Source organism: Magnolia sinica, chromosome 16, assembly GCF_029962835.1.
Source record: "Magnolia sinica isolate HGM2019 chromosome 16, MsV1, whole genome shotgun sequence".
Taxonomy (NCBI): domain Eukaryota; kingdom Viridiplantae; phylum Streptophyta; class Magnoliopsida; order Magnoliales; family Magnoliaceae; genus Magnolia; species Magnolia sinica.
In genome coordinates, this window is record NC_080588.1 from 73136940 (window position 1) to 73158427 (window position 21488).

Genomic DNA, 21488 nt, shown 5'->3' on the forward strand with positions numbered 1-21488 from the left:
AGAAACATGCTAATGTTGTGAAGCTGATCGACCTCTTTGATGCGATTAAAGCTTCATCAGAGTATTTCTGCGCAGACAACTGTCTTTAAATGTTTTCTCAATCATTGATGCCCAATCACTTACTCATTCCACCTTCCTCTGGGCGAGATTAGCATTTTCATCAGAGTATTTATGCGGAGACTCCTGTCATGACAAGAAAGAGCCGTGGCTAAACTAGCTAATGCGTCTGCTCTCACATTTTTATATCGCGGTATATGCTTGATTTCAACATTGTAGAAACCCGCCAATAACTGCTACACTGGCCGACAATATGGTAACAGTTTCGGCTTTCTTATTTTGAATTTTGTCGTTAATTGATTTATTGCTAATTCAAAATCTCCATAGATTTGCAAGACTCGTATTTTCATTTCATGTGCTATTTCCAATCCTATGATGATTACATTATATTCAGTTTCATTATTAGTACATGTCAGACCTAACGTAAAGGAATACGGCAGGAAGTCACCTTGGGGGCTGATAAATATTATCCCGGCTCCCGCTCCTAATGTTCGGGAATCACCATCAAAATACATTTCCTAGGAATTATGTGATTCGACTAACAACCCCTGTTCATCTGGTAATTCATCAGAAATTTCTTCATCATTGGGAATCGGATGAGCTGCTAGAAATTCGGTGACCGCTTGTTCTTTTATTGCTTTCGATGGTTCACAAGTGATTGCATATTCAGAAAGAAGCAACATCCATTTAGCCAATCTTCTAGATAACATCGGCCTTGTTATTAAGTATTTTATTGGATCAGCTTGTGAAATCAGAGTTATCTCATGGGAGAGACAATAGTGTCGCAACTTTTGCACAACGAATACCACGACTATACATTTTTTCTCGATGGGCAAATAATTGTATTCTGCGCCTATCAGGGTTCTGCTAAGATAATAAAGAGCGCTTTTCTTTTTTTTTTTCCCCTTGTTCATTGCATTGAGCTAATTAGGCTCCTAAGGAATTCTCGCAGGCAGTGATGTATGGGAGTAGTTGTTTACCCTTCACCGGTGCTGTTAACACTAGAGGTTGTTTTATTAATTCTTCGATAGAGTCAAATGCGTTCTGACATGCTCGATCCCATACAAATTCTGCCCCTTTCTTCATAAGATGAGCAAACGGCTGGCATCTCCCGGCTAAATTTGAAATAAAGTGTTGGATATATGTTAGTTTTCCTTACAAACTTTTGAGCTTTTTTAATGTCTTCGAAGGCGGCATGTCTTGAATAGCCTTGATCTTTCTTGGATCAACCTCGATTCCTCATTGTCTGACAACGAAGCCAAGGAACTTACCTGATGATACATCGAATGCGCATTTTGTCGGGTTCATTTTCAACTATTTCTTTCTAAGCCGATGAAAGATTGACGACAAATGTTCGCGATGTTCTTCGTGCTTATTTGATTTGACCACTAGATCGTCAACATAGCATTCCACATGCTTATGCATCATGTCTTGAAAGATATTCTGCATTGCTCTTTGATATGTAAGTGTAACGCCAGTATTCTTGAGTCTAAAAGGCATAACCTTATAACAGTATATTCCCAAAGATGTTTTAAATGTTGTAGCCTCTTCATCTTTAGGTGCCATGCGAATTTGATTATATCCGGCATACCTGTCCATGAAGGACATAACCGTATATTTTGTCGTACTATCGATCAACAATTCAGTTATGGGCGGTGGGAAATTGTCCTTCAGGCATGCTTCATTCAAGTTTCTGAAGTTGATACATACTCTAATTTGTCCGCTTTTCTTCTTTACCAGGACAATATTAGAGATCCATTTAGGATATTTGACTTCCCTTATGAAACCAACCTTAATTAATTTATTCACCTCTTCTTCTATCAGATGTATAAAATCGGGATGGAATCGCGTTTGCACTTGTTTGACTGGCTTCTTATATTTAGAGATATTAAGTTGATGCATTGCTATTGAGGATTTTTAATTACAATTCTCAAACTAAGCAAAATGAAGATAATGTCTGAAAGCATGAAAGTAAATAGGTCCTATATCTTCAGTTGAGTTCCAACGGCTCAACCGTATCAGCATACCGTCCTTCCTCTCCATACTCCTCATCAACTGTGCCAGGGGTACCATCATAAGCGTCACCTTCCTCCATCATACCTGTATCTATTTGGTGCAACCGCACCAATGGGTGAGTGAATGCTCAGTGGGAATTTCCTGCAAGGATTCATGCATATCATGTCATTCCAAAACAGTTTAAACCAATCATATTCAATCACGATGAGGATAATATAAACTCGAATGTACATGCATGGATGTATGAATGTATGCTTAAGTCACAGATCTGGGGATGCACATCCAGCTATCAAAATAAAGGGTTGCGCAAGGAGAACTAGTCATCCGAAAAAGTATTCAAAGATACGCCTAAGGAGAACTAGCCACCCGGAAAAGACCATGAAGGTGAGTGCGCCCAAGGATATCTTATGGAAAAATACACGGGGTACGCCCGAGGAATGTCTAATCCCGGAAAAGCCTCATGAAAAGAAAGAGCGCCCAAAGTGACCCAAATGCACATGACTTGTGAGTAAAACTGAAAGGATAATACCTTCAGAAATTCGAACAGGGTGTGGCTTCCAGTGAGCACTAAGAAAAGCTCACATGCCATGTGTGGATGTCATGCACCATCATACTCATGCATAAGGTTATTCTCATAAATATGGTCAAGGCTTGTGGTCTTTAATAGGATACCAAACATTCCACAAGAGCTAAGTATAAATATTTTACTTCCACTAAGTCAAAAGAGGCCCATAGGTGTGGCATATCAAGAAATTTAACATTGAGACAAGTTTATTCTACCTCTCACAAGGGTTGGCATTCCACACCTAGTGTTCGTTATATGACTTGAGAATGAGTTCAGGTATCATCATACTTGTAGTTACTAGTAGAATCATGCCTCAACATTTACAATTACGAAAGTAATTTGGAGCATGCACAATTAAGTCCAAATCACCCTATGATCATATAGGACTTGGGTAATTAGGCATTAGCATATCACTCACATTCAACATAACTAATTAGGATTGAAAGAAATAGTATACCATTCTAAGACTTTAAACACTATAGATTCAGATTAGAATGACTCTAGCATATAAAATGTATTATGGAGTAAACTTATCATTCAATGGAGACGAGATTTATTACTTCCTAACACAGTTAGTGAAAGTGTGTGTATAACAAGGTAATGCTAAGTATGGCATAAAGAGCACCACACAATTCTCATAAGATGAATTAAAATAGCCAGATTCAAGACAATCCTACATGATTGTTAATATCAATTTAAGATTTAAAGAAGCAACATTAACATTCACATAATTATATCATCTTCATACATTTAAGCTTAAGCTAATTTAGAAATCAATGAAATGAGGAAGCCATGTGGGATATCCCTCACCTTGAATGGATGTCTCCCTCGTTTCGAATTTTCTTCCAAGTGAGCTTATGAGTTCCTAAATCATTGAATTTAAGAATCAATTTCTATTCTATCTAATGAATGGACTATGATTGCCTTGAGATTTATTTCACTTACTTGATTGAAATTTGATTGAAGGAAAGTGTCCTTCAGGGATATCAGTTGCAAACAACACCTGTAGGGGGCATCACAAGTTCTAATGAGTCACGACCGAGTTAACTCAGTTGGGGTTCTCAACTAATAACTAGTTGAGCTTGTTTCAAGGGTTTTGTTAGCCACAGGGTTAGATCATAGGTCTATTGAACCCATTGCTTCTCAAAATCATTCTCAACTGGTTGGAGTTAGCTTGACTCAACCGGAAAACTGACCGAGTCGGCTTGATAAGGAGTATTGAGTTGACTCAGTTGTGTAAGATGATTGGGTCAGCCACTAAATGGGCATACCTATAACGCCCATGGCTTGGTTCAAGCTTAACTGGGGGCGAACCGCTATCTAGGCCCAGCTGAGTCGGAGTTTTACCTCCCAAAACTGAACTTGAGTCACTGACTCAGTGTTAGCTTGACCCAGCCGAGTTTCTTTGGCTAGCAGTGTGTAACTGGGTGGAGTCATCTAAGATCGGATTGTGGTGTTGATCACCGTGCAAGGCAGGCCGATCACAGCCATGTATTCTACTTCGGATTTTTCCACCCAGAAATGTAGCTGAGTTACTTAACTCGTAACCGAGTTGGGGTTATTGTGAATACAGCCAGCTGAACAAATGGGTTTTGTCAATAAATGAGGGGAGATTAACGAGGTTACCTGGAGAGGGGCATCCTTCGGACGTTGGAAGGGGTTAGAGACAGTTAGAGGGGATGAAGTGTGTCTGGTGTAGCGAGTTGGAGTGGTGCGAACTCAGGCGGATCGGAATGGGGTAGACTAGCACGACTTCTGCCTTTGCCCCCTTCGAATGATTTACGACTGAGTACAAGAAACGGCTCAGAAAGTGGTTCTGACTCGTCATCAATGGAGCAGGTCGGAGTTACTGAGTTGGACAACAACTAGAAATCGGTTCGAGCATTTGCACACTCGCCTTCTCTTCTTCTGCCTCTCTTTCTATCTTCTCTCAACTCACCCTCTCTCTCTCACAGCAAAGGGAATGGGTTAGGACCCGACTTTGACTCAATGGCTAAGTGGCTGAGTCGAGTTGCTATGAAGCTTGCAACTCGATTCAACGACGCCAAAAAAGAAAAAAAAAAAACTCTCTCTCTCTTCTCCACTACAATTTTCTTTCTTTTTCTACCTCCTTGGGATCCGCCCTAATTCACGACTATTTATAGCCATTCCGATTTTGGAGGGTTCTGCAGCTAATCACGAGGATTAGCATGGAGATTATGCGAGTAAACTAAGAAAGATTTGCCGTCAAGGCCTCCCCAAACATTAGATCTGGCGCAGGGGCTAACACGATTGCCCCAAATGGATTTTAAATGGAGTGGGCCGCACGATGAATGGCTTGGATCAGTGAATGGGTCCGATTTTGCAGACGGTGGGTCTCACAGTTAATTTAAGGAAGATGACATATGAAAATGACATTTTTTAACTGAGTGGCTAATCCATAGATCAGGGCTGTTTGGACGGTCCTGATAAGGCCTAAAAGTGATGTGGGGTCCATTTCACGGCGCAAGGAGGGCTGTTGATTAAAACAGCCACTCAACAAGTGAAAAACCCACCGCCGCTGCAATTTCTCGTTTTCATCTCGTTTGCTAGGATATTTTCGTTGAGCCTTAATCTCGACGCTCTGGATTAACTTGGGAGAAGCTTCTAGGCGCCAACAAACGCATGAGATGCATCGTTACTATAAGTGGAAAGGATTTTTCCGCTTTCCGACGGGTAGGGGAGCATTTTTGTAAATAGTAGGGCTGACGGGGCTTTGGTTGCATGTGTGGATTCCGTTTGACTGTTTCCAACGGTTGGATCGGCCAGAGGGGCGGTGTGCGTGGCTCTATCTCCATCGCCAGTGCCTTTCCTTTGCAATACAAAATCTGGTGCTGACTGAGCTGGCGTAGGGAACTTTCAATCCCAGGTAACACCAGGTCCAGGGTCAGTGGGACCCTATCTATCAGGTGAACAGTCTGGATCTCACCTTTGTATTCGGATGGTGGTCATTTGCACCGTCACACGGACGGTCAGTTTTGAGCTAGCGACGGGCGGGAGAAAGAATTGGAATTTGAATTTGTTTTGGTTCTTATCGGGTCAAACCCGATTTGACCATTTACATGGTCTCGTGTACAGCGAGTGTACACAATATGTGTACCCGCATATTTCAAAAGTGGGATCCCCGTGATGATCAACATGATCTGGACCGTCTAATTTTTCTTGGCAGGCCTTTTAAACTCTCTGGACTGAAGGTCCATCTATCGTTACTCTTACAAAGGTCCTACTTGCGGATTTACTCTTCGTGAGTATTGATCACTTCAATTTGGGACCGTTAGTGCTATTTTTTTGGCGTGTAAATTAGCAATCCCAAGATGTGTTTAAGGGAAGATAGCATCTTTCTTGGGACTGGGATATCGCTACCGAATTTTGGTTAGCTCATAGTGTAGGAAGGTGGGGTGGTTGGTCCCATTTCAAGTTGAAATTCATGATGAAAATATTTGAGGGTCGTTACAACTGGTGTAAAGAGCTATTAGAAAAAGAAAAAAAGAAAAAGAAAGAAGTTGTACAAAGAGCTAGAACTAGATGGTGGAAAATGACTCTAGTGCTTTGATCTACAAGAAATTGCCTAAATAGGGGATCCAATTACTAGGGAAGAAGGATTAGGCACCTTCCCTTACCCGGTTACTCGAGTCTCCACTTCACACCAAGATGTCTAGGGGGTGGAGAGAACTACGATGCCTGGAAAGTTCCATTAATTATGACGTTGGTGGTTGCAGTATAGGAAGGAAGGGGAGAGGATTTTGCATCGGTTTATTTATTTATTTAAATAATCTCAGGAAAACTTTGGGTTGTTTCAAAGAAGTGTTTGGCCTCAAGATCAATATTCACAAAAGTGAGATGCTGGGCATTGGTCTCTCTCTTGATAAGACTTCTTGCAAATATATTTAGTTGCAAAGTGGGCTCGTTTCCATCAACCTACTTGGGCCTTCCATTATGTGTGGGCACTCCTCTGAAGCATTTGTGGAATCGGGTGGTCAATAAATTCGAATGGAGACTATCCATGTGGAAGAGGAGACATTTAACTATGGCTGCTTGTGTTACCCTTATCAAGGCTACTCTTTCAAACCTTCTTGTCTACTATATGTCGTTATGCAAGTTTCCAAAATCTGTTTTGCCGAGATTGGACAAACTCAGGAGGGATTTTCTATGACAAGGTGTAGACAACAGTCACAAGTTCCATCTTCTCAAATGGTAAGAAGGTTGCAAGCCAATTCATGAGGGTAGGTGTGGGCATAAGGGATTTGGAGTCCATGAACAAGGCTCTTCTTGTGGAGGTTCGTAATAGATGAAGGATCTTGGTGGCGAAAAGTCTTACAAGCCAAGTATGGTGTTGAAGCTGAGGGCTGGGAGACAAAAAATATCATTGCTTTATCATGCTTCGGGTTTTTGGAAAGTTGTTTCATCGCTAGGACATTTAATCAAACCCAACATTTCCTTTTCTCTTGGGCGTGACAGCTGTATTCGCTTCTGGGTGGACTGTTGGTGCGGCGATGCCCCTTTGTCAGTGAAGTTTCTCTCTTTGGCAAGCTTGTACCTTGATAAGAATATAATGGTGGCTAGTTGCTTCTCTGCCAAGGTTGGGGGAGAGGTTTGGTGTCCTCCATGTCGCAGGGCTCTAAATGATGATGAGGCAGATGATTTCGTGAGGCTTATGATGCGCCTACACAACATCTCCCCTTCCCTTTTTTACCCAAATAGCCTGGTATGGAGTGCCTCCCCATCTGGGAAGTTTTCAGTTAAATCCCTCTACCAATCAACTCTCCCTGCTTCGATTACCAGTGGGGGTGATATCTTTTATGCCTTTTGGTCTAATGGGACTCCCCCAAAGGTGGCTACCTTTGCTTGGTTAGTGGGCCGCAAGTGCATTCTCACGATTGACAATCTTCAGAAATGGGTCATGATCCTTCCGAACGTATGGTCTTATGTGCACGTGGAACATGGAGTCCACAGACCATCTTTGTATTAATTGTGAATTCGCCCACAAAATCTGCTCTCATTTGTTCAAGGTCCTTGGCTTGGGTGATGCTGGCTTCAGTTCTTCATCTGTTTAGGATGTGGCATATCGCACAGCTCTCTAATCCTTTTTGGATCCTCTGGCGAATGTCGCTTTTAGCCGTCCTTTGGAAGAGTTGGGGGGAGCATAATGCTACATATTTTCACAGCAAAGAATGTCCGTGGGAAGTTCTTTGGAAAATCAAGAGGGATATTTTCGAATGCTCATCTTCATCTGCTGAAGTGGGTTTTTCTTCAGTTTTATCTTTTCTTCGCTACTCTTTTATTTCTCAACTTGTTTTCAACTGTTTTCTAATAAATCATTTATTACTTGTTAAAAAAAAAAAAGAAGATAGAAGAATCAAAGCAGCCTCCTGCAAATTACAGTAAACTGGAAACAAAACAATGTAAAAACGCCTGGATCTTCATAGTTTGGCCTTGATCCTGTTGTGTTACCACTTGATCTCTTGTTTTCAGATTTCAATTCAGCAAAGCAGAATCTCTGACCAAGATAATCTGGAGATAGAGCCTTAGTCTGTTCTCCTACTGTCCTACTTCTTTCTTCTTCTCCATCTCTTCTTTCTTCACAACGACTTTTCTATCTTTTGAAGAGGAAGATGATGAACACCAATGTTGGTTTGTTGTGCATGATGCAAGATGCAGAGTTGGTTGATCATCTTTTTATACATTGCCCCTTTGCTAGTGAGACGTGGGAGAGGTTCTTGGCGACCTTTGATGTGTCGTGGGTCATGCCGGGATCTATTGAGATTCTATTTATTTCTGGCCATTGGGGTGGGGTCAGGAAGAAAGGGAGGATGCTGTGGAGGCTTTCATTATTGGCAGGCAATTGGGCCTCGTGAAGAGAGAAATAATTGATGTTTCTGCAATCGAAGTGGGTAGTGTCGTGGGTCTTTATGAGGATTAAATCAGATATAATGGAATAGGCCCCAAACAGTCTCTTGCTGAGTGTCCTCAATTGGTTTCTTCTTAGTCTGCCTTGTAATTGGACTCTTGTTTGCTCTTTCGCATTTGCCTTCCTATTGATAAAATTATTACCTTTCAAAAACAAAAAACAAAAGCAAAAAAAAAAAAACAAAAAACTTTTTCTTCTCTATGGCCCAGCACAGTTTAGGCAGCAGGATGCCGTCCATGAGCTCAGGTCATATTTCAAATTATGCACATATGATCTATAAGAAGTATCACTGCCATTGCATAGATCTTTTCAAGTATTACACAATTCACCCATGATCATCAAACTCTGATTTAAATGAGGGAGACATCGTGTCCTGAAGTTTGCAGTTCCTACCGCGCAGTATCGGGCAAGTAAAATTTACTTGTCCACAGACAGGAGAGTAAATTTAAGTCATCCACCAGAGGCCTATGTTCCAAAAATCGATTTGGACTATCCAATGTATTTGTGGGCCACATTTTCCACATTTTTTTTTTTCAAATTCATTTAAAATTTCATCAATTTAAGTTTTAAAATTTCAATATGAAGCCAATCCAAAGTGGGTATCCATAGTGCAAACCGCAGATGTCATGTGGAATAAAAATCAGGCTGATCTACTTGTAAGTGTACAACACTAGTACACTGAGTCAAATCATTGGTTGCCCAATGAATGATTTTAATCAGAGTGATCACTAGATTATGTGATTTGTTGTGGCAATGACCAAGTGTTAGTGGCCTTGTTCCACAATCCTCTGATATTTAGGCCCCCTCAATGTACAAAAGCAGCTCAATCTCTCGTTTAAGTTGTTTCTATATTTTCCTTGATTGAAGTTGTCAAGAATATGATGTTGTACTTCATCAACAACATCATCAACATCGTCGTCATCATCATCATCATCATCTAAGCTTCATCACAACTAATTGGGGCGGCTACCTAAATCCTGCTCCACCTTTCCATGATATTGTAAATCCAGATTCAATTATTTCTAACATTAATCACTTATAGGTAAGGGCTGGACTCAAACCCAATACCTAAATGTTGAAACGCACCTGGTCTACCAGTGAATTTTGCTGATATGTTCCAATAGTATTTTAGACTATGGGTTATAAGGCTGATATCAATCTTTTTTTTTTTTCCCCATCCCCTTTTGTCTCTTTGCAGGGGCATGGCACAGTTGCTCCCTAGCACTGTTGCCAATCCTGCCAGCATGATGGCTCAGGCACCACCAATTTACAAAAGACCGGTTGGCAATGGCCGTTCTACCACTGAACCCCAGAAAATCTCCCAATCTGGGCTTCTACATAGGAGCAAAGTTGATGGGCCTCCCAGACAAGCCGAAGATGAAAGCCCTGCAACTGATGCTACTGTTGCTCCAGCACCCGTGGTCTTTCCAGTTGAACTAGTTTTCTCTTTGCAGAGCCCCAAGAACTTAAGGTGATACAGTCAATGGCCTCGGAGCCCACAATTGTGAAATTCATTTTTCTTTCCATCAGGTTTTATTTTCTTAAATGTTATTTGGTAAACTTAAAAATAAAGTCTGAAAATTAATTGAAGTATCGAAAAGTTGAAGTACTGAATTTTAGTATTTAAGTACTGAAAATTTCGCTTCGTAATTTGTCTGGAAAATGACCTGATGTCCGAAAATAAGCAATTTATTCACAAAAACTCATTTGGTAAACACAAATGACAAATGTTTGAAAATTGACAATTTGTCATATTATCGCCTATCATCTCAATTTATTATTATTATTATTATATATATTTTTATGTAGTATAAGAAAAAACTTGCCATTGCCCATCCCAATTAAGCAATTGACATTATACCTTAAACAATTTAGTTTTAGTCATCTATTTAACAACCACAAATTGAATTGTTAGTACTCTCGATGACCTTCATTTTGAGGCTACGATTCATTTACAATGCACCCACAGCTTGGAGGGTCTGGATGGACACACATTTATGCAATGTAACATGTATGATAGACGAATTGATGCATGTGTTGTATACCCATGCTGTCCATCTATTTGTCAACTCATTTTAAGTTGTCAACTCATTTTAAGGCATGGGCCTTGAAATGATGCAGATCCAAATCTTAGGTGGACAACACCATAAGAAATGGTGGTGATTCACCATAAATAAATAAAATTTAAAAAAAAACTGTGGGCCACATGTTTTGGATCAAGCTGATATTTGTGTCTTGCCCTTCATCCAGGTCTTTGTGACCTTATCAATGGGTTAGATGGCAAATAAACAATATTTCAGATCTAGCCCGAAAATGATCTCCAAAATGGATGGACCATGTGGATAAAACACATGCATCATGGTGGGACCCACAGAGCACCGATCAGTAGTGTCACTAGCCAAACTGCATCCTGGGAGCGGATCAAGTTAAGTGTTAGTGGTTGTTTCCCTCACCGTGGGGCCCATTTTGATGCATGTGTTGTACATCTATGCCATCCTTCAATTTTTAGGGCTCATTTTAGGCCTGGTAAAAATTGAAGCAGATCCAAATCTCAAGTTGACCAAATAGGAGGAATTAAATGCCCACTATTAAAAACTCATCGCGGGCTAAAAAAGTTTTGGATGTAGGTATTATTTGTTGTTTCCCTTCGTCCAGGTAAGTTTGACATTATCAATAAATTGATGGCAATTGAGCATTTTGGTGGGCCTTCAAAAGTTTGTAAGGGTGGGTGTTCGATGACCATTGTTTCCAGTCTTGCCGTCCACTTGAGGATTGAATATACAACACATGCCTCAAGGTAGGCATCACGGTCAGAGTAGGTGTTACCCCAAGGATCCCCTAATCTGCTCCCCAGATCCGATTTTATCGGAAGCATAATGCAGTATAGAAACTGCAATAGGTTGCATCATCAGGGTTTTTGTTGCAAAGTTTTGTCGGCCTCCTCATAATATATCTATTACATCTACACCGCTCATCCAAATTTTCAGATCATTTTAGGGGCTGATCCGGAACTCAAGTGGACCACACCACAGAAAACAGTGGAGATTGAGCACTACCATTTCAAAACTCTTGACCCAGGTCATTCCATTCCCCTCAGCCATTGTAGTAGTTGGCCTATTAACTGCCTCGGGCACCTCCCCATTTTGTTACTGATGTGATCGGAAGGCTGTACCGACTTCGCCTTCTTCAAAATACCTGTGGAACACGGATTTTCCGACCTTGTGGCAGTAGGCAAAGGGTTTCGGAAAGAGTCATGCGTTGCTTCGCTACTATCGTAAGACCAACACACCTCAGGCCTACTTTCCTCAATCTCGTCTAAAACTTTCTCCGTAACATTCTGTCCAGATTCCTGACAGGAGTCATCTTCATCTCTGATCCAGCGTGTCCTAGCCATGGGTGTTGCATCAGCAGTATGAGAAATAAAAAATTCAGTGAGCTTGAAATTTGCCAAGAATGGATGCGAGATCATCATACCTTGAAATAGACTTTCCCCGAACGTGTTCCACTTATGGGTGAGACTACAACATGAAGTACTAACTGTCATCTTGTAGTAGTGATGGTTGAACTGAAATGTTTGGAAGACGGAAGTTGTTGTCTTCAAATACAATTGGACTGTTATCCTGGAAATAGACTTTCCTCTTCTTTCGCTGTAGTGAGTTTATCTATTAAGTTTGAGGGTGAGATTATCCTGGAAAACATTGATAAGATTATCTAATGTGCACTCATCAACTCCACCATCCAGCTTGTGTCTTTGGCATCAATTCTTATTCTATATTCAGCAGATCTGGACTATATCATGTAAGTTTAGGTGTAAAAAATGACATAGGTACTGGTTCTCTTGCTTCCCACCTCAAAAAAAAAAAGAAAAAGAAAAGAGGGCACGTGGATACACCTATGCTATTTATTTTTCAGGTCATTTTGCAGTAGTTTTAGAAGTTTAAACTCGTGTTTTTAAAAGCATAAACGAACATGAATAATCTTCTAATGCAGTCCGGTGGGTGTGAGTGTTTAGGGATGATCAAGGTGGATTCATTTTTCTTTTCTTCTGTCTACAACATGCGGTGGATTCTGACCGAGTGGAATTAGAAGCCATAAGGGATGGCCTTCTGCGTTTGAAGTAGTGTGTAAACAAAATCAAATTTTGTTGTTTTATAATAATTATTTTTACTTCTTTTAATCATGCTCTTAGAGAAGTCCATGTCCTTGCTGATAGTTTGGCCAAGGAAGGTGTTTCTCAGACTTGTTCTTGTAGTGGCTCATTATCCATCGACTTAACAGATTTGGTTTTATGCCTTTTTAAATGAATGCTGTTAATTATATATAAAGAAAAAAATCTAAAAGAAAATATTTTCAGCATTAGTTAATGAGGGTATTCACCATTTTATTATGAAATTCAATTCCCGGGGGATTAAGTTGATTGTGAAGCTGACTTCATGCTGATGAGCGAAAACTATTTGGGAAGACTCTAACTCGATTAATTGACTCAGTTCATCTTGTGGTCTCACTGCCCGTTAGGCTTTTCAAGAATTGCATCTTTTTTTCTTTTTTTTTAAAAATAAAAATAAAATTTTCCTTGATTAAAGAAAATCTGCTTGGTAGCATTGCAGTAAACAATCCCAAGCCCCGGGTAAAGGAGGGTTGATGTCAGGTGGGCAGTCGGTCACCAAACTTCTACCAATCAGTTTTGCTAAGCATTCATCTTTTGAATATTGTGATTGGCGAAACATTAAATTTTAAAGTTGATCCCAAATTGGTTGGACCAATGTTCCGATATTATTGATAATATCACTGGTATTATTGGTATCAACCTGGGACAAGGCTATGGTGATGACGACGGCGATGGCAACAGTGGCTTGATAAAAGAAAACGAAAAAGACAAAACGCTGTTAACCCATTCTCTGATCCCGTATTTCATGATTGGATGAAGCCTGTAAAGGTTTGTTATCATTTAATGAGAAGTGTGAGAAGAAACCAAATGCATTTAATTTAGGGAATTTACAAAAACTACCTACTTATTATAGAATTTACAGTACGGTACCTTTTTCAAAAAGGTTTTCAATAAGCTACCACATTGATTATCTTTGGCTAGATTTCTTAACAATGGCTCAGGTTGGTTGTGCAAGCAAAGGGGTTGGTGTCTCGGGTCGGCCCCACCATGATGTTCATGTGAAAATTGAAATCCACCACCTGTGTCACTCCATGTTAGGCACAAGGCCCAAAAACTAGCCTCATCAATAAATTTGAAGCCAAGATTAAAATTAATGTATGAGGCAATGCTCACCGTCTAAATTGTTTCAGTTGGTGTGGCCTCACATGACTCATGGATGGGCCTGATTTTTGGGCCCTAGGCTTGGTGTAGCATTTAATGATTGGAGTGGATTTCATATAATCATCACGGTGAGCCTTGTAAAAATCAAGGGTGGACGTGTCTCTCCAAACTATTTCCCTTGGTGTGGCCCACCCGAATCATAGGTTAACTTGGTTTTTTGGCCTTGGGCTTAACATGGGATTACACATATCTGATGATGGGCCTTGTCACGAGTCAAGAGTCGGCATCCCATAAAATTGAGAAATTTACGACTGTACGACCGATTTATAGCCCATTTACGAGACTAAGCCCACCTCATTTTACCTTGCGAGAATAAGCCCCAGCTGTACGGACGCCCTCCCAAAGGTCGAAAATGCCCCTGCTTTTTCCTTCAAGCGGAAGACGAGCGCTGACGCTCCTCGAACTCCGAGTTGTACGAACGGTTCGAAAGATATCAAAGTTACATGGGGCCCACAGTTATGTATTTATTATATCCACAACGTTCATCCATATTTTGAGATCATTTCGGAGCATTATAAGAAAAAACAAATCATACCCAAAGATCAACTGGACCACGCAGCGGGAAAATTGATTTACACCGTTAAAAATTTTGTAGGGCCCACCAAAACATATATTTTCCATCCAATCTATTCATAAGGTTACATATACCTGGGTGAAGACGAATTGATGCATGTATTGTATACCCATGCTGTCCATCTATTTGTCAAGTCATTTTAAGGCATGGGCCTTAAAATGATGCAGATCCAAATCTTAGGTGGACAACACCGCAAGAAACGGTGGTGATTCACCATAAATAAATAAAATTTAAAAAAAAACAAAAAAAACTGTGGGCCATGAGTTTCGATCAAGCTGATATTTGTCTTTCCCTTCATCTAGGTCTGTGTGACCTTATCAATGGGTTAGATGGCAAATAAATAATATTTCAGATCTAGCCCTAAAATGATCTCCAAAATGGATGGACCATGTGGATAAAACACATGCATCATGGTGGGGCCCAAGAGCACCGATCATAAGTGTCACTAGCCAAACTGCATCATGGGAGTGGATCAGGTTAACTGTTAGTGGTTGTTTCCCTCACTGTGCGGCCCATTTTGATGTATGTATTGTACATCTATGCCATCCTTCAATTTTTCTTTATGGCTCATTTTAGGCCTGGTAAAAATTGAAGCAGATCCAAATCTCAAGTTGACCAAATAGTAGGAATTAAATGCCCACTATTAAAAACTTATCGCGGGCTAAAAAAGTTTTGGATGTAGGTGTTATTTGTTGTTTCCCTTCATGCAGGTAAGTTTGACATTATCAATAAATTGATGGCAATTAAACATTATGGTGGGCCTTAAAAAGTTTTTAAGGGTCGGTGTTTGATGACCATTGTTTCCAATATTGCCGTCCACTTGAGGATTGAATGTACAACACATGCCTCAAGGTAGGCATCACGGTCAGAGTAGGTGTTACCCCAAGGATCCCCTAATCTGCTCCCCAGATCCAATTTTATCGGAAGCATAATGCAGTATAGAAACTGCAGTAGGTTGCATCGTCAGGGTTTTTATTGCAAAGTTTTGTAGGCCTCCTCATAATATATCTATTACATCTACACCACTCGTCCAATTTTTCAGATCATTTTAGGGGCTGATCCGGAACTCAAATGGACCACACCACAGAAAACAGTGCGGATTAAGCACTACCATTTCAAAACTCTTGACCCGGGTCATTCCATTCCCCTCAGCCATTGTAATAGTCAGCCTATTAACTGCCTCGGCCATCTCCCCATTTTGTTACTGATGTGATCGGAAGGCTGTACCGACTTCGCCTTCTTCAAAATAACTGTGGAACACGGATTTTCCGACCTTGTGGCAGTAGGCAAAGGGCTTCGGAAAGAGTTATGTGTTGCATCGCTACTATCGTAAGACCAACACACCTCAGGCCTACTTTCCTCAATCTCGTCTAAAACCTTCTCGGTAACATTCTGTCCAGATTCATGAGAGGAGTCATCTTCATCTCTGATCCAGCGTGTCCTAGCCAAGGGTGTTGCATAAGCAGTATGAGAAATAAAAAATTCAATGAGCTTGAAATTTGCCAAGAATGGATGCGAGATCATCATACCTTGAAATAGACTTTCCCCGAACATGTTCCACTTATGGGTGAGACTACAGCATGAAATACTGTCATCTTGTAGTAGTGATGGTTGAACTGAAATGTTTGGAAGACAGAAGTTGTTGTCTTCAAATACAATTGGACTGTTAAAAACTTAACCCTGATGTGATCGGTCCAAACATTGTTGGGAGCAATGATCATTTTGGCCTTGGGATCCCACGCGAAGCCACTCACATTCAACATATTCTTGGTGATGTAATACAGTTTCTTCAATGCGGGAAGAAGATTTGAAATATTGCCATTGTTCATCAGCTACCATATTTTTTCATGTATGTCAACGATAATTGCCTTCTAGGCCTCAGGTTTAAATCCAATGACATCTTTTCTTCCAAGGCTGACTTGTTCAACTAACGAGTAAATGAGTGCATTATCCATAGGCTCAGCCCTAACTATTTTACCTGACCACTTAGAACCTTGACCCCTGACTAGAACCCCCTCCCCTAGTTTTCTTGGGCGATTTGTGCATTGATTTCGATGGAGATGGGTCTGAAGGCTTAGGTAGGGTTGACGATATTATGCGATGTGAAGTAGTCATTTCACCTACGAAGCTGTTCTGACGATGTGATGACATCATGAATGTATGAAGTGGAGCATGCATGAATCAGAAACAGAAAATTGTCAAGTTTGAATGGCTGGAATAAACAAAGAACCTGATGGGGACATAACGAGCGCACGCACATGCACGCCGCCGCCTCTACGCATGTACACAAGAAGGAGGGCCCCACCGTCGATCTGGATCGATGATGACGTCCAGGGAGGGCCTCCTAGTTAGAAGACGGAGTTTTGGTTTATTGGAGTGAGCTCGATAATCAAGAAAAGTCTATCATGAGATCTCATGATCGGGGCCTACTAGTCAAATTGATTTCATATTTTAGGTTTTGATTATTTATGTTATTTAGAATATGATGAACACTTTAGATTTCTTTGATTAGTTTTTATTTTGGTTTACTTCATCGCCAAGTAATAGGTTGCGCACATGGCGCAAGTTTTGGGGTATAAATTTTTCTTATAAATGGCACCCCTTTAATTCTTTTGATTCATTGAAGTTGAATAAAAAAATTCATGCGTGTTTTTCTGCTCTTCGAGTTTTCAGTGTCGTGAAAAATTTTAAGTGGGTGCGAAACCCTCCTTTTCCGAAGGGCTAACTACTGTGGTGCGAAGCCACATCTATCCCCATCCGCCCCTACCTTCTTCCACCCATAGAACAATTGTGATTTCCTTTCAAATAACGATAGTCATTTTGATTAAGAAATTATTTTTACAAGAAGGCATAAGATGTAAATAGTATAATCATGTACTTAGATCTAGAAGACTATACTTGTGGAACCCACATCTCCATAACACGTACGCATACATTAGTTGTACCCTCATCCACCTAAAACTTCTCACCCTTAAGATGGGAGTTACATGCACTTAACGTGTGTTTATCGCATGATACATGTGTATGTGCATTAATATAAGAGGGCTTTGGCTCCTCTATATAAAGAATGCTAAACCACTTATTGTAAGCGCTCAGAGAGAGAGAGAGAGAGAGAGAGATTGAAAGAAAAGTTCTGTAAGCTTACCTTCTGATCAAAATTGTTTATCAAACCAGAGTGTAGTCATCAAATTTATGAAGAAATGATCAAAATGTCAAAATGGTTTAATAAAGAAAGGATGTTTTGAGTAAGTAGTCACTATCACGGATGGATTTTTCTGCATGCATTACATAACATTACATGCTTACTTTTTTTAAAAAAACTTTTATAATATGTTAATATTTGTTTAAGTATGCAACTACTTTATATTTGATATATTATTCCGAGTACATTAGACAACTCGAGGATCGAGTTATTCCTTAAATTCTCGGGTAGAGTTCCTAATGGAATCCGAGTTTGTAGTAATAAGGCCACCTCCTTGTACTACAGTCGAGGTTAGGGAAGGAGATTGGCCATCTCTTGTAACATTTTTTTTTCTTTATCAGAGTTAGTAATCTAGCGGGATAGAAGCAAATCAAATATAAGAGGGAGTCTAAATATACATGACTAAGATTTCAAGTGGTTACCCGAAAACTTATACAAACCGATGTCTTAACGTTTTACAAAACTTGACAGTACAAATTAAAATACAAATGAAATCAGGAATAAAGAGTTATAAGATCAACTGGCTCATCCTATTCCATATAAACACCAGCATGTACGTCATTGGCGTTTCCTGCACACTGAGTACGGTTTGATAGCGGTAATTGCTATCACAGTGTGGTATAACCCCTAAGATTTATCATGTCATCAAGATAGTTATACATGGTTATCAAGAATAGTGTAAGACAAATATTTCACAATGATTATCATAGTAATCAGATAAGGTTCATTAGATACGCATTCATTAAATAGATTTTACAGAGATAATCTTGTTTAAATGCATGGATGTATGCACATGCTCACAGACATGGGGATGCGCATCAAGATGGTAAAAAGGTTGCCCAATGAGAACTAGCCACCCGAAAAAGTACTCAAAGATACAAGGAGAACTAGCCACCCAGAAAAGACTATGCAAAGAGGACACCCAAGGTGGCCTAGCTTGGTAGAAGAGTATTCTATGTATGTCCAAGGAAAACTAGACACCCAGAAAAGCACATGCAAAAAGGACAGTTCATGGTAGTTGAATGCATGCAATGAAAACTTATGATTAATAGGTAAATTAATCTACGGTACAACTCATAGTGACCTAAGAAAACCCTACGTCTTATATCGACCACCCGGTAAAGTCCGCATGTCATGAGATGCGTGATTAGCCCAGCTATTATTATTCGAATTTCAAACAACCATTTTAAGAAAGTTCAAAGGTCACTATAAGGGGTTTGTCACCCAGCATAGGCCGACAACTCAGGCATAGTGTCCCATTCCACCATCTCTGGCTTATGAGACTAATAAATATACAAGAAACTTGATGTTTAGAATTATTCTATTTGTTAATTAATGAAAGAGAACTTAGTTCATTTGATTGTTGAGGATATTAGGATATAAATTGCCCATGTTTTCTTTTCATATTTTTAATTATCACTTACATGTATAGGCTTTCACAGAAAATTGATATCCAAGGGAGGGTTGGAATTTGAGAATTTTGAGAATATGTGTTCGCATGTTTTGCTCGGGACTAGCAAAATCCTTACTTCTCTCTCTCTCTCTCTCTCTCTCTCTCTCTCTCTCTCTCTTCTTTGCTCTTTCTTTCTTCTTTTTCCATCTCTGCACAAGCCTACATGGTATCGGAGCAAGGTTAGAAATTGTTCAGGCTCCAAAATCCTCTCTATTCCACCCCAAGTGGTTTATCTAGATGTGGGGATTTTCTAGAAACACAGGGGACTGATCAAGCCTTAAGGGAGATCACGTTTTTTTTTTTTTTTTTTGTGTGCAAAAAACATGTTTTCTACACCGTTCTTCAAGTATAAGGAAACAATCATAAAAAGGGCGTAGATGCCTTGCCAAATAATGAAGACTAGTCACCCCAAGTGGTTGATCTAGATTTGGAGATCTTCTAGAAACGCAGGGAACAGATCAGGCCTTAAGGGAAATCACAATTTTTTTTGCCACCGTTACCTTTACATAACAGCCTTTACGGCCCCCTGACAACCTTATGGCAGATCATGCTCTTCATTTAGTTATTCTAGTTCATATTAAGGACGTGTTAGGCATGGTACTCTCCTTGATGGTAGAGGTAAACATTCTTGGTATTTCTATATCTAATTTTGTCACCTTTACTTATTTGTTCATAAATTATCATAAGTTTTGCCCTTACCTTATCTGTTGTATCCATTCCTAAGTCAATCCAGGAGGCATTGTCAAATGAAAATTGAAAAAGAGCTATGGATGAAGAGATGGAAGCTATGTACTCCGATAATACTTGGGATCTCCCCTCATGTAAGACTCCAGTCAAAGTGTAGATGGTTGTATACAGTTAAGTTTCTCCTTGATGGGTCAACTTATCATTACAAAGCTAGGTGTGTAGGTAAGGGATATAAGTATATTTACGAAGTAGATTTTCTAGATACATCTTCACCAGTGACTAAGCTCAAATAAGTTCGGTTGTTAAATCGCTCGGAGCAAATCATGATTGGCCTCTCTTTCAGTTGGATATGAAGAACACGTTCTTGCATATAGATCTACATGAAAAGGTCTACATGGAGCAACTTCCTGAGTATGTTGCTCAGGGGGAGTCATTTAAAGTATGTAGGTTAAACCAATCTATATGTGGGTTGAAGCAATCATTATGGGCTTGGCTTGAAAAGTATAGTAGTGTGGTTGTATCATTTGGATTAAAAATGGGTAAAATAGATCACTTAGTATTCTCAAAACACCTTACCTTTGGCCACATAATACTTGTTGGGTATGAGGATGATATTATAGTGAATAGTGATGACTTGGGGAGTATTGAAAAGTTGAAATCATATCTTCAAACTCAGTTTCAGATCAAAGACCTTAGTCATTTTTGATATTTTTGGGGCATTTAAATGGCAAGAGGACCGTTATGTCAAACTTAAAGTCAAAGAATGAGAATTATTAAATGACACTGGAATGTACAGAAGAGTTGCTGGTAAACTCATCTATTTGATCATCACTAGGCCAGATATTGTCTTTGCAATTAGTGTGGTGAATCAGTTCATGCAAAGTCTGAGGACATTGCATTTAGTAGCAGTTATGATAATCCTCAGGTATTTGAAATATTTTACTGGGAAGGGTATCCTATATAGAGCTCGTGATCATCTTCAGATAGCCCGTTATTCAGATGCAAATTATGCGGGGTCGACTATTGTTATTTCACCTTCTTAGACAATAATGTGGTTACTTAGAAAAATAAGAAACATAACGTGGTTGCAAGGTCAAGTGTTAAAGATGAATATAGGTAAATGGGGCATATGACTTCTAAACTTATATCGTTGAAATCACTTCTTAAGAATTAGGATTTAAAGTTCAAATTCTAATGTTTATACATTACAACAATCAAGCGCGGATACATATCACCAATAATCTTGTGTTTCATGAGAGAATAAAGCATATAAAAGTTGATTGCCATTTCATTCGAGACAAGATATCTTAAGGAAAGATCAACACACCTTATATTTCATCTCATTATCAAATCACAAATTTATTCACCAAGGCTCTTAGAAAATCTCACCAACTTGTTTTCAAGCTGGACATGCAAGACATCTATGCTCCAACTTAAGGGAGAGTGTTAATGGTAATGAGTTTGAGCCTGCGGTCTAATAAGATTTGCTTATGGGTATACGGCCCACTTACTACATAGTGTTTTTGGTCTTGGGATATGCTAAACATTATGATTATTGTATTAGAGGCAATTTCATCATTTTTTTTATTACTTAAATATAATAGAGAGAAAGTGGGGCCATGTAACCCTTACCTCTACTTTTCTTCTCACATTTTCTCTTTTTTATCTCTTCTTTTCTC

At 39.6% G+C, this 21488-nt stretch overlaps 1 protein-coding gene across 2 annotated transcripts in view; it reads left to right on the plus strand.

Moving 5' to 3' along the window:
- LOC131229424 (uncharacterized) overlaps positions 1–10178 on the plus strand; it is a 63401-nt gene extending 53223 nt beyond the window's left edge. For both annotated transcript variants that reach the window (XM_058225385.1, XM_058225384.1), the window contains exon 6: positions 9763–10178. In XM_058225385.1, coding sequence (XP_058081368.1) covers positions 9763–10039 — 277 coding nt within the window. In that variant the 3' untranslated portion in view covers positions 10040–10178. The remainder of the gene's footprint in view (positions 1–9762) is intronic.
- The last annotated feature ends 11310 nt before the right edge of the window (positions 10179–21488 follow it).